The 13418-nt window shown below is 46.7% G+C and overlaps 1 protein-coding gene across 1 annotated transcript in view; it reads left to right on the forward strand.

The window, feature by feature from the left end:
- The window catches only part of dgkg (diacylglycerol kinase, gamma), a 90685-nt gene that overhangs the window by 51912 nt on the left and 25355 nt on the right, over window positions 1-13418 (forward strand). The window contains exon 20 of the mRNA XM_076264007.1: window positions 9179-9243. Within this exon, the coding sequence (XP_076120122.1) occupies window positions 9179-9243 (65 nt within the window). The remainder of the gene's footprint in view (window positions 1-9178; window positions 9244-13418) is intronic.

The raw sequence follows: 13418 nt of genomic DNA on the forward strand, positions 1-13418 counted from the left end.
ATATGCAAATGTAATGTAACAACAGATGTATACACACACACACACATACATACACACAAACACACACACATAGACACACATATATACACACACATATATATATATATATATATATATATATATACTAACTTTGAAAAAGCATATAGATCTACATGCAACATAAAATACAGATATCCAGTATTTGCATGTACACCTTTATGCACACACTCAAACAGTCACAGTCACACTCGCACAAACCACATTTGAAGGCAACATACTGCAGCTCCATTATGTAAGCTCCCCTCCCACTGATTCCCAGCGCTGGCACTGTTTCCATAGCTGTCAGCATGTTCTTGCCATCTGCCCGACGTCAAACTCACATTACAGAAACATGCTGCATAAAAATACATGGTCCAGTCTGAGGAGTAGCCTCTCCAAGTTCTTTCTGAAATAAAGTCCATTTCTTTTCAGAACCGTGCAGATGTAATTCAACCGACGTCTCATTCAGCTCGATGTGATGCATACATAATTCATTGTAACTTCCTGTGACAATTCCATAGAGCACGACATTTCAAAACACTTTGTCTTGCTTTTATCATCTGTAAATCGTCACTTGTTTATGACTGGAATAAGCAAGTTGTGTGTGATGTCTGTATGCTACTGAGACCTTGAATAAAGTAATAAAGTATCTATCTATCTATCTATCTAAGCAACAATTCTCAATTACAAAAAAGACAACTGGAAATAGAAACATACTCTGAAGTACCATTGAACTACTGAGACAGCATTGTAAGACCACGTAAACAAAGCCCCAGTATGAAGACACTAACAACCACATTAACCGGGCAACAATATAAAGTTGCTAAGCTTTTTGACGGTTATAGACAATAACATGCATTCATAGTGGGCCTAGGCTTGTATCGGCCCCAGCAGGAATGATTTAGAGGTTTGGGGGTGGGGGGGGGGGGGGGTCAAGACAGACTGTGGAGGGAGGACAATGCCCGGTCTGTGGGCACCCTGTCTTGTGATGGGATAGGCAAGCAGTGCCAGGAGGATCTGGGCATGAGCTGAAGTTGCTGCCAGTTCCCATAAGACACAAACTGTTTTCCCTTTGTTCTCTTTAATGGACCAAAACATCCATCCTCCAGTGGCAATGACAAAACAGACAAGCCATCGCTCAACACACACACACACATACACATGTACACACACACACATGTACACACACAGATTTAGTCTTTATTTGCGCCTCAAAGAAAGATGTAGTGTTTCATCTAACAAACTACAGGCATAGCTGCCAATAGATTATACCCTTGAAGTCAACTCAGTGTTAATGAATTGTAGGTTCTGCACTTCCATCTAAAACAGCCTAGACTACTGCAGAGGTGGCAACACAAATCCTCAGTATTTTACTAGCTGTGAAGCTGCCTCTCTGTTTGTGGTTATTGGTGGTTATTGTGTTGTTGTTACACCGTTATTGGTTAGCGGCAGTTGGTCAGAGGAGGTCGCTAGCGGCCTGCTTGCCCTCCCTTGCGGATGCCTTGCGGCAGCGGGCCAGCGTTCAGGGACCTGGGGAAGAGGAAGGAGGGAGGGAGAGAGGGAGCTGGCGGGCACCAGATGGCCGCGCATCGGGTGCCACTGACACCTGAGCAAAACCGGCCACTGACTCACTCTGCTGATGTAATCATTAGCGACTTCAGCCCAGCCCAAGCCCTACCCCAGCACGCACGGGCTGGACTGTCCCAGCACACCACGGCACTGACCGGACACACCCCATGTGGGCCCTGCCATATATTGACTTCCGTTTTTATTGTGTGTGTGTGTGTGTGTGTTGTTGGCACTGTTGTTGACTGTAGAGTACAGCACAGAGCAAAGGAAGAAGGGAGGGGGATGGGGGTCGGTTGGGAGCGGGATGGAGCGGGTGGCATTAGTCAGAGGAACCGTCTGGTTTTAAATCTCCAACAGGTTGCTGGTTGAGCACGGGGTGCTGGAGTAGTAGTTGCAGGAGCTGTCTGTTTGGTGGTGGAGGTACTGTAGATGATGTGATGCGTGAGAGGCTAATAAAGACTCTGTGTACAGAGAAAGGTGGTGGGTGATTGTCTTTGCACAGCTCCCATCCTTCTGCCACCGTTCTCAAAGCAGTTTGCTTGTTCCGCCTGCCTGCTGACAGCAATTGACAGTAATTGAAATCGTCTCCTCTGTTCTATTCACAACATATCAGAAATAGACTACAAAATCATTAGTCATTATGTGTACATTGATGGCAGCAACCAATTGATGCAAGATTACCCAGTGGACAGAAAATAAGTTCTACTTTAAGATTTGATCTGAACTAGATGTCCCACAGTGTGTTTATACTCAGTGTTTATACTTAAGTTAACTGTTCTTGTGCGGCTTTATGGGTGTGCGTCAGCCATATTTACCCTTTCATTACAATGAAAGAAAGCAAAACACTGATTTCAAAACCGTAAAGGGTTCGGGGAACCTTACATGTTCTCTCATGAGAACAAATCAGCACACTTAAAACAGTAATAATAATCCGTTCAATATAAATCAACAACACCTTTTATGGACTGGTCAATCTCAGGTCTTGTTGAGCCGGATGTCTGGTCTTGCTGAGCACAAAGCGCTCCGCGGTGGCGAGCCCAGTATGAGCAGTGAGCAGTCGCAGGCTGCCATACGGCGAGCTGAATCATCCGTCCTTCGTGTCCCTGACAGATGGGCCACACGGGCGCGCGTCGAGCCTGGGCCTGAGTGCCCACATCCCACAGGGCAGAGTGGCGGTGGTAACGTTACCCCCGAACTGCAGAGGGGCCGCAGTCTCCATGCGCGTGGCATTCTCATATGGAGCTCATATGGACCGTGGACAGGACCGTTCCTTAGACAAGGGCAGGACTGTGGACAGGGCCGTGAACAGGACAATGAAATGGTGAAATGGACTGTGGATATGTCAGAATGCTGAAAGGGTTTATGTACTGTGCACCCTTGCGCCACCTGCGTTCCTGTCGCACATGAGAAGTAGATACAGTGGTCTTCCCCCCTGGAGGGGAGTGTTTACAGCAGTTCCGTTTCACACATGCACAGTTTACGCGTCAAAGTGACGCGCGGTCTTAAATTTCGGTCGACTCAAAAACGTGACGCATGCCGTAAAAATGACGCAATTCTCGTCACGCGCTCACAAGTGCCGCAGACGCGGGAGCGTACCATGGCCCTTAGATTGTTTCTCTATTTTATTTTGACCTTTCAATCCTGGATGTGTTCCAGAGGTGTGCAGTGTGCAGTGTGTGAGGAGGAGTCTTACATGTTTTCTGGAACAGGCCCATAAGGAAGCCTCCTAAGGCTGTAAACAAACCAATGGCTGGGTGTGTTTGCGGGCAACGAGAAGACATCCGATGTTACATTCCCGATCAGACATGCGTCTCCAATTGCTCAGCTCGGATCCTCCTTCACCCTGGAAAGAATCTCCCGCAGGGAATGAGATGGGACAAACACACTCTGTCATCAGCAGTTAAAGGTGTCCCTTCACCCATCCATGGAAGATGATCTTTCCCAATGTACAGGGGGAGGAGGGCTTGTGATGGAGTTAGAAGGCAGAGAGAGAGAGATTAAGCCACCTTCCTTGCCATCAACAAAGTATCCATGTCCCCCCTCTCTGTCTAAGACTCCTCAGTATTGCCAGTGGGTGTCTTTGGGTACTGGACTGTGGCACCCCAGCTGTCTCCAGTGACACTGTCACTCTTTCCTATCACATATCTGACCTCAGATCTGCAGAGATGTGCAGAGTGTGTGTGTGTGTGTGGCACAGAGTGCTTTAGCTGTGCTAGTTATGGAGAAATGGGTTCACTCAGCACTGGGCCAGTTTATGATCTGGAGGGAGAGAGATGTGAAGCAGAGGGATAGAGTGGTTTGCATGAGGGGGCTATGGTGGGCATATGTGTGTGTGTGTGTGTGTGTGTGTGTGTGTGTGTGTGTGTGTGTGTGTGTGTGTGCGTGTGTGTGTGTGTGTGTGTGTGCGCATGTTTGCATATGTCTGTGTGAAAGTGGTTTTGTGCAAGGTGTGTGTGTGTGTGTGTGTGTTGGGGAGGGGGTGGGGGGTGGTAGTATTGGCATAGGCTGAAGGTCAGAGGAAGTATCAGTGACAGGAAGTCCGATGCTGCCAGGTTCGGACCAGGTTACCGCAGTAATGAATGACCGTGCTGAGTGACACCTGGCTGGTCTTAAAGCTAAGAGGGAACAGCACACACACCCAGTACACACACACACACACACACACACACATATACACAGTGCATATTCACCTAAATGGTCTCTTAACACAGGTACCCACTCATGTATGCACCTGCTGCAGTTTGACAGAGGCCCAGATGGACAGTGATGCACTGCTTTGCTTTGCTGCACAAACCCTCTATGGTCATCATGCTGATCAGGGCGGCCTGAATTTCACCCCCTCTTAATCACTCTCCCCTCTTCACCCCATCTTATTAATGCCATCCTGCGTGCTGGAAACCTACTGAAAACGTCCCAATGAAACAGAGACGCTGTCGGGCAGTGGTGACAAGAGGGGGGGGTGGGGGGGGTAGCAAGGACAGGACCGTGTTGTCCTCCACGCTGTCTCCCTGTCCCCATTTCGGGGGTGAAATTTCAAATAGATTGTTGTCAGGTGCGGAGGGCAAATCATGACATCAGCCGAGGGGGATGCGGGTTGGTGGGGGTGGAGTTGTTTTTTTTTTTTTTTTTTTTTTTTGGTGGGGCAGGCCATGACATTCAGAGGTTGCTGTTGTTAAACACTCACTGCGGGGCCATGCCCTGGGAACAGTCGCTGAATCAGCTACCTTGGCTGCCCTGCTTTTTTGTTATTTTTCTCAACCCCTCTCTAGTTTTCTCTCATGAAGAGAAAAGGTAATATGGTGGATAGATAGGGCAGATAGCTTGTTTGTTTGTTTATATGTTTGTCCTCACCGCCCTATTCAAAAGGCAAGATCATACCAACCTTCATAAACAGGGCTTCTGGGAAATGTTGTCATTGATGGTGGACATGCATGTTTTTTTTATTCTGGGGTGGAGGGTTATGCTGTGGGCTACCTCAGTGCTAAACCTTGTTGACCCACGTTGCCATGACTGTCACAGTTTCAGGGCAACGTCGCTGCCATGCAACATCATAATACATCTGGTCTTGCCCCCGATACGGTACATTCTGTCCTTTCATGTGACAAAAGCAAGGACTCGTGCCAGGCACTCCACTTGTCACACACACACACCAACACACATACTGTACACATGCACACAGGACACCTGATATGCACTCTGATCAGAAACCAAAGCCTCTCACGCACGCTTTTATCTCCCCTAGATATCTTTACCTGGTTAGTATTAATTAAAAAAGGTCTTGGATTAAACTTTAAAAGACAGTGATTCTGTTTAGGTATAGTTGTTTCTAATCGAATGACAGCATGAGACTGGAAGACACAAGTGTTGTATCGGGTCCTAATGAAAACACTAGCTCCTCCTTAGCTCCCGATCTGTCCAGGTTAAGTCGTAAGCACACAGGGCACCGCGGGGCACCAGCCCGGAGCTGCTTCCCTGCCCAGGTGGGGTGTCATTGGCTGGATCGATGACTGGCCTGTGGAAGCCGACAGCCCTGTCGATGGGACCCGGCTCTATTTAAAGACGGGCAGCAGGAGTCGATAGCTCACAGCTGGCTCTGACACAGGCTCTGCTGGAGGGCGCCCGGACAGGAGGGACAGACTGGTCACCTCCTGTATGCACGCACACACACACACACACACACACAGACACACTCACACACACACACTCACACAAACTACACATGTACACACACACATATACACGTGCACACACACACACACACACACAGACACACTCACACTCACACACTCACACAAACTACACATGTACACACACACACACACAGACACACTCACACACACACACTCACACAAACTACACATGTACACACACACATATACACGTGCACACGCACACACACACACACACACACACACACACACATGCTTATACACAGATTACACACACAACACAAGTACAAATAGAAGCATACACACACTTCTGCACAGATTGCACATGCACACACATATACACATGCACATAGTCTTGCACAGAGTGCACACACACACACACACACACACACACACACACACACATACACACACACATTCAGTCTTGCATACACACACATAATACACACATACAGTCTTGCATACACACACACACACACACACACACACACACACACACACACACACACACATAAAGTCTGCACACACCCAGACATACAGTCTTGCACACACACACACACACACATACAGTCTTGCACACACACACATGCAGACATGCTCATTCTTCTTAGGGCTTCATGAAATAGATACATGTACAAAATATAAATAGACATCATCTCATATCTACCATTTACTTTTTTGATTGAAAAAGGTGACATGCCTTCCACATTTTCACTCGTGGATCTATGCACTTACTTACTACTTACTCTTCGTGCTGAAAAGCATCCTTATAACATTTTGAAGCGAGCACCCATCTCCTATAGTAGGTCTTTGTAAGGATACGCACCTGTACCGACTCAATTAGTCAAAGCACAGGCAGATGCAAACACAATCACGTTCATGTACACACACACACACACACACATATACACACACGAGACAGTTAACATCCTGTCTGCCTCCGTCTGAATGCCTCTGCACCTGCACATGTCTGCAGGAAGCCAAAGTTGTTGCCAGTGTCGAGCCACCCTTCTTCCCATCAGATCATGTCACTCTGTGCGCGCGCACACACACACACACACACACACACACATACACACACACACACACATACACACACACACACATACACACACACACACACTTACTTCATAATGAGCGCTGTAGAACCACGCACACACACACACTCACACACTCATACAGCCGTTCTTCGTCTGCTGTTGCGGTGGGATACGACGAGGCTGTGTTTGAAGGATGTGGTCGCTCCGGGCTGGTTGTCTGTTTGTGTGTGTGCACAACCCCCTGTTAACTAAAGATAGGCACAGATCCGTTACTCTGCAACGTTTTTTTCATCAATTACACTCCTTTATTTTCTCTATCTTTCTCTTTTCCTCTCATTCACACAGACAGATGCACATGCACTCTCACAAACACACACACACACACACACACACACACACACACACCCACACACACACACACTCACACATATACACACACGTGCATTGCCTGCTATCTTTTTCTGTGGGTTTTGAATTTAATCACTGCTGAATAAATTGTGGTGTACTTATCATGACAAGGGCCCCACTCAGTCGCTCGGCGGAGCCAACACAGCTGGCGCACTTGTCAACCCTTTCGTCGCTCTCTCTCTCTCTCGCTCTCTCTCGGCTTGGCTTGGCACCGCTGAACGGCTCGTTCAGAGGTCGTTTCTCCTCGCCAAATGGAGGCACTTTTCTAATGGAGATGATTGTGTTTTTTTTCTTCTTCTTCTCGCTTCATAATCTCGGCATAGCAGAGAGAGATACAGATGCTCTAACCCCTTCTCTCTGCCTCAATGAGGGCCGTCTGGCATTTGTATAAGCGATACGTGCCGAGCGTAGATTGCCTCACACACACACACACACACACACACACACACACTAACACAAAATGTAAAACTTCTAAGCGTCTCAAACACACTGTGGCAAAGAGCCAACTACTTCAGCCATGGCAAACGTCCTGAAGAAGAAACAACTTAAGATGCACAAGGAGAAAGAGTTTGCTGAGTTGAAAAGGGTTCATTAAAACTGGTTTGAAAGAGGATAGACACATACAAGTTATGGATGCTTTTGAAGTAGAGTATGAGAGAGTAGTGGCAGTGTGTTTCAAACCTACTTTCAAAGACAGCTTTCTAGCAAAAGTTGTGAAAGGCAGATGGCTTCGATCTTTCCTACAAAGACTTTGTATTCTCTCTATCATGTGTATGTTTTTTCGATCTCGTTTATGTATGACCTTTTCACGTACAGTACATTTACAGTATATTTGAAAAGAATATTCCAAAAAAGGATTCTTGTAAGAGTCGTAGTCACCACTATGAAATATGGTGGCATGAGCCATCTGTTTCTAGCTGTGGTCACCTGAGCTGTTATGTTCACGTTATGTTCCAACTCACTGGACAGGCTGTTTTTCCTTCGTCTTGCGCTCTCTCTCTCTCTCTCCCCTCTCATGCCCACCCACCCTCCGCCATTCCTGAAAAGCTTCGTTCTCACTGATATTATCACTTATTCATCCAGGCCTCCTCTCTCTCTCTCTCTCTCCCTCTCTCTCTATCTATCTCTCTCCCTCCCCCTCCAACTCTCCGCCTTTTCATCTCTCGCCTCCCCCCTTCCCTCCCTCCCTCAATCCACCAGTGGTCCTATTACCAATGCTGTGTACTTTGTGCCCTGGAGCTCAGAGCCTATCTGCTGTTGGAAAGGCCTGCAAAGAAACAGCCTCTGTACCGACCAGAAACAGCCTCTGTACCGACCCATTCAGACACACATCCCCCACCCCCTCCAGCATGCCTGAGAGAGAATACCAGAGCTCTCTCTCTCCTTCCAAAGAAAACAACTTGTCTGGCTCCCATAGGCCCTGGGGGTAGACATAGAGGGATGAGCGTCTGGGTCATTGCTTTATGGCCCTGCTGGCTTGCCGTAGTGAGCTGTGGGTCTGACTGATTCGGGAGGCGTCATGGCCGAAGCGCCCGGGTCTGCCCAGGTGTCAATAATGAGTGGCTTAGACAAACAGGACAGGTTGTTTGACTAATTCTGCAGGGAGGTTGTTTGACAACTCTGGTTACTGATTAGCGGTCATGTGCTTGTTGTTGAAGAAGTAGACCTTGCGTCTTGTTTCCCAACAAATAGTTTGAAGGGCTGTCCACATGACAATGTTTTCCTCTTTGAGTCTTCAAAAGTTTTGCATCCATGGGACACCTCAAAATCTCATCTTCATCCACAGAAATTTGCATAAATTATTGTAAACTACCCAACAGGGTTGTTTTTGCATATCAGATTTCTTTCACAGCCTATATTGCGACTCATAGGCTTCAAATAAACATGCTGTGATGCCCAAACAATACTGTTCTAGAAGTAGTTATTCTTGCGGAGGGTCTTCTGCTATAACACTGTTTCTTTTTTTCTCCTCAGGATGCTTCTATAGCACACCGCTTCCATCTGATGAGAGAGAAGCACCCAGAAAAATTCAACAGCAGGTAAAACACCACTGTAATTTGTGATCTGTGACCCTGTTGTGGTTTCGTGTGAATAAACAAACACAAAACTTTAACAATGAAACATGACAAGACATGAAGAGAAAAAACACAATGATCGATTGCTCAACTAAAAACACAAATAAATGTCTGCAAATAAGCTGTTAGAAGCGTACTTTTTTCTTCTCACAAAAGATTTGCGTGGTTTTTTTTTCCGGAGCGGCAATGCGCAACACCCTTCCATGTGAGGACCCCAGGCACTCTCAACAGCAATCAGCAGGCAAGGCCTGGGCAGACTGAAATGATAGGCGTCACCCGCTGGGCTACAGAAAGCCCAAACTCCGCAGCCACACCTGTTATCACTGCTGCACATTGGAATCAATGAGGGAACAAACACCACCTGCCTTGCCAAACCAATTGATTGGCTTTGCTCAGCAACAGCCAGAATTGTAATCGATTGTTTTGTGAGCGGTAGTTTCCCTCTTGAGTTTACTCTTTTCTGCCTGGTCATTGGTTGATCAAGCAGTAACTGTCACACAAACATATGTGCTTTATTATGCATCAGACATGAGTCGTTGAAGGACTCTAGTTGCGAAAATGTTGTTACCTAAGCTGTTCATAGCCATTGGCTCAATGCCTCCTCTGTTACCTAATCATTTTAGTTTTTAATCAATTTGTTATGAAATCACAGATGCTTAATGTGGGTTGCAAATGACTGAAGGAAAGACATTTTTCTTTATTTTTTGGTATTTTTGCATAAACAATAGCATTCTGTGTGTAAAGTTGTTCATTCGTAATTATTGAATATCTGAATAGGTGTATGATTTGGAATGGAGCAATCAAAACCATTTCCCTATATCCTGAATTTTAACCCGTCAATATCCTGACTCCAAAGCCTGTCCAGTGGAGAATCCACTATGTAGCACAATGCGTCATCCATTGACAGGAAATCCTTTAATTGAATGTTACATCATTTTTCTCCTTTAGTGAAGAGACCTTCTCTTCTTTTGCAAAATCGTGAGAAAAAAGTGGAGGTCACCATCTTTTGTGGAGTTCAGTGAGACAAGAGAGGAGTGAAAAGACCAATGAAAAATCCAATCTCAAATACTTTTTTACCTGCCTTAAAGTCACATAGTTCTGAGCAGAACAGAGTAAGAGTCTTACATACACGAGTGGTTGTGGTTGTGGTTGTGGTGTGTGTGTGTGTGTGTGTGTGTGTGTGTGTGTGTGTGTGTGTGTGTGTGTGTGTGTGTGTGTAGAGGGAGGGGGGTGGAATAGAACAAATTGGTGCGATGAGTAAGCTTAATGGAGTGGACGTGGCGTTAGCAGTGCAGCCACTCTCTAGCCGTCCGTCAGAGCCGCTGGAGGAAGTCACTTGTAAAAGTCCCTTCTCAGAAAAAAAGGCGAGCTTTTGTCACCCAGTGAGATGCCCATGGTGCTTTTATTTTACAGAGGCCCATAACCTCCTCCCCTGCTTTGATCTGGAGCTCTTATTATCCCCCACTTTGTCCCTGATGCTCCCCTCCTCCTCCTCCTCCACCACCAGCTCTCTATCCCTCTACCACTCTCTCTCCCCCTCTTTCCCTCTCTCTCCCTCTCTCTCTCCCTCCCTCTCTCTAGCTCTCTCTCTCCCTCCCTCTCTCTCTCTCTCCCTCTCTCCAGCTCTCCCTCCCTCTCTTTCTCTCTCTCTCTCTCTCTCCCTCCCTCTGTCCAGCTCTATCTTTCCCTCTCTCTCTCTCTCTCTCTCTCTCTCTCTCTTTCTCTCTCTTTCTTCTGACCACTGAGAGCTGAAAAGTGCTTTTAGCCTCCAGCATTGCTCACGTACTGCTTCAATGGAGAGGGCCCGGTAAGGTCAGTAGCAGAGCCAGTTCTGAAGGCCGGCTCTCCCAGCCTCTGAGTCCCCCGTGGGGCACAGAGTTCAGCCGAGGTGAGGCCTGCTGCCATGCCAAAGACAAGTGATGCCACTGCACTGTACAGAACGCACACCCTGCCTGGATGTCCAGATAGGGACATAGGGACAGAGAGCAAAGGCTTGAGCTTGTTTTCTGTACAGAGAAGGTATTAGAGTTACAGTGTGGGGGAAAGAGATGTATATGAGGCACCAGAGGTGGGTAGATGTTTATGTATTTGTGTGTGTGTGTGTGTGTGTGTGTGTGTGTGTGTGTGTGTGTGTGTGTGTGTCTGTGTGCATGTGTGTTATGGTGTGTGCGTGCGCGTAGGTGTATCCATTTTGCAACATGCTGACTTTAATAAACTCTGACCATCATGAACTAAAATGTTTAGGATCAAAAGAGTAGAGGGAAACTATTTACATTCTGAATCCATTTGTGCTAGCAGGATGCACTCTCCAGTCTCCAGACTTGGCTTGTGTTTATTCCTGTTATTTTGTTCTCCTCCATCTGTAGTAGCTATCAGTGTCATGCTAACGTAGCACACTGTGCAATCAGGGTGTACAACTTAGACTGTTTACAGTGTGGCCATCAATTATTTATGTTGCAGTCACTATCCATTAGACCTCAATTTCCACACCACTCAAGGATTTATTTTTTCTTATTTTTGAAAAACGTTTCAAACGTTTTTTTTTAAACAATGCACCAGGCATTTATGCACGTATCTCATCCGTGGAGATTTTACGAGCATGTCATTTTAAAGTGGACAGAGAGTCAACAGGAGGAGTTGGGCACCAAGTGCACTGAGCATACGCCTCTGTGTGTACCCTCGCTAACATCATCTTTCAAATGAGTCATTATTAACAAATGCACAGACAGAAAGAAAAAAAGAAAGAAAACAAAACTCCATCAACCAGCTTTGTTCCTATGAGCAATGAAAAGTGGGATGTGCATACCGCTCTACCCAATCTAGAAGAGAGTCAGACTCAGAAAGACAGAGAGAGAGAGATAGAGAGAGAGAGAGAGAGAGAGACAGATAGACAGAGAGAGAGAGAGAGAGAGAAAGAGAGTCGGCATCTTCCTTCTCTCTCTCTCTTTCTTTTATTCTTTTTCCTCGTCTTTTTCTCCTCTTTAAAGTGACATCTCTCCAGATGGCACAGGAGCAGTGGTTGCCATGGAGCTTTGGCAGACGGAGCGTCTGTGGACCATCAAACTGTCACAGGCGCTCACCGAGAATGAGGCTTGTGATATGACAGCGACCTGCCTCGCGTCAACTAAATGGCCATTACCCCCAGAAATCAGAGCGCGACCCCCATTACAACGGCTGCTTGCCAGTGGCGCAGCGTTATGCATTATCTATGGAGCTGGGAACGAAAAACCAAGGATTGTAAACAGCTTGAATTAACAATGTATATCTCTATATTGGTCGTAACATATAGGTGAAATGGTTGTGCTAATGAAATATTAAACAAACACTTAAATATTGATAGGTATGCAAACAGTGCTGAAAACAGTGTAGCTTATAACATGGACACAGATTCCTCCACGACAGAGAATCAGTAGAGAATCAGGAACTCCCTCATGCCTCTAGGAACTCATATTGCCATCACGGCCATTTTAAAAATCGAATGCGATCTCCGTCCAGACGCACGTTTGCAATTCCGGAACCGAAGCAGTCCACAAGGACCCCTGAAATGCGAATCACATGACCATTCACACAAATCACATGACCATTCGTGACTTTAATTTGATTCTCAGTTTCACAAGCTAGAACACAGCGGAGTGGTGTAAATGACAAGTGCAAATGAATCCGTAATAGTGTAGACATGGCCTAAGATGATATTCTGTGTTACAGTGCTCTGTGTGATTCAGAGATTCACACCCATGGGAAAAACTCCCATTTGTGTTGCTGCTCATCAAAACATTACACACACACACACACAAACACACACACACACACACACACACACACACCCCTTGTGGCGTGACATTGGGGGGGGGGGGGGGGTGGAGCGGAGTGTGACTCCCGACACCTCAGTGGATGGGTGATGATGTGCATGAGAAGTGCCCAGTAGCCCACGGCCTCCCAGAGAGCCGGTTGCCAGAGCACTAATGACACCACAGACAACAATGAGGGAATAAGGGGCTTGGGGGGTGGGGGGGGGGGTGGAGTCACAGAGGCTGGAGTGTCGAAACACCCCAGAGAGGAAGTTTTGGATTAAGAGGTGTCAAATTGCCCCCACCCCCACCTCCCCCTCTCCGTTAAAGAAACACAGAGGGAAAATGGGA

The sequence above is a fragment of the Alosa pseudoharengus genome, unplaced genomic scaffold (assembly GCF_046254945.1).
Source record: "Alosa pseudoharengus isolate Yale_2024_CS ecotype anadromous, Long Island Sound unplaced genomic scaffold, YU_APseudo_1.1 YU_APseudo_1.1_scf_3, whole genome shotgun sequence".
NCBI classification, from domain to species: domain Eukaryota; kingdom Metazoa; phylum Chordata; class Actinopteri; order Clupeiformes; family Clupeidae; genus Alosa; species Alosa pseudoharengus.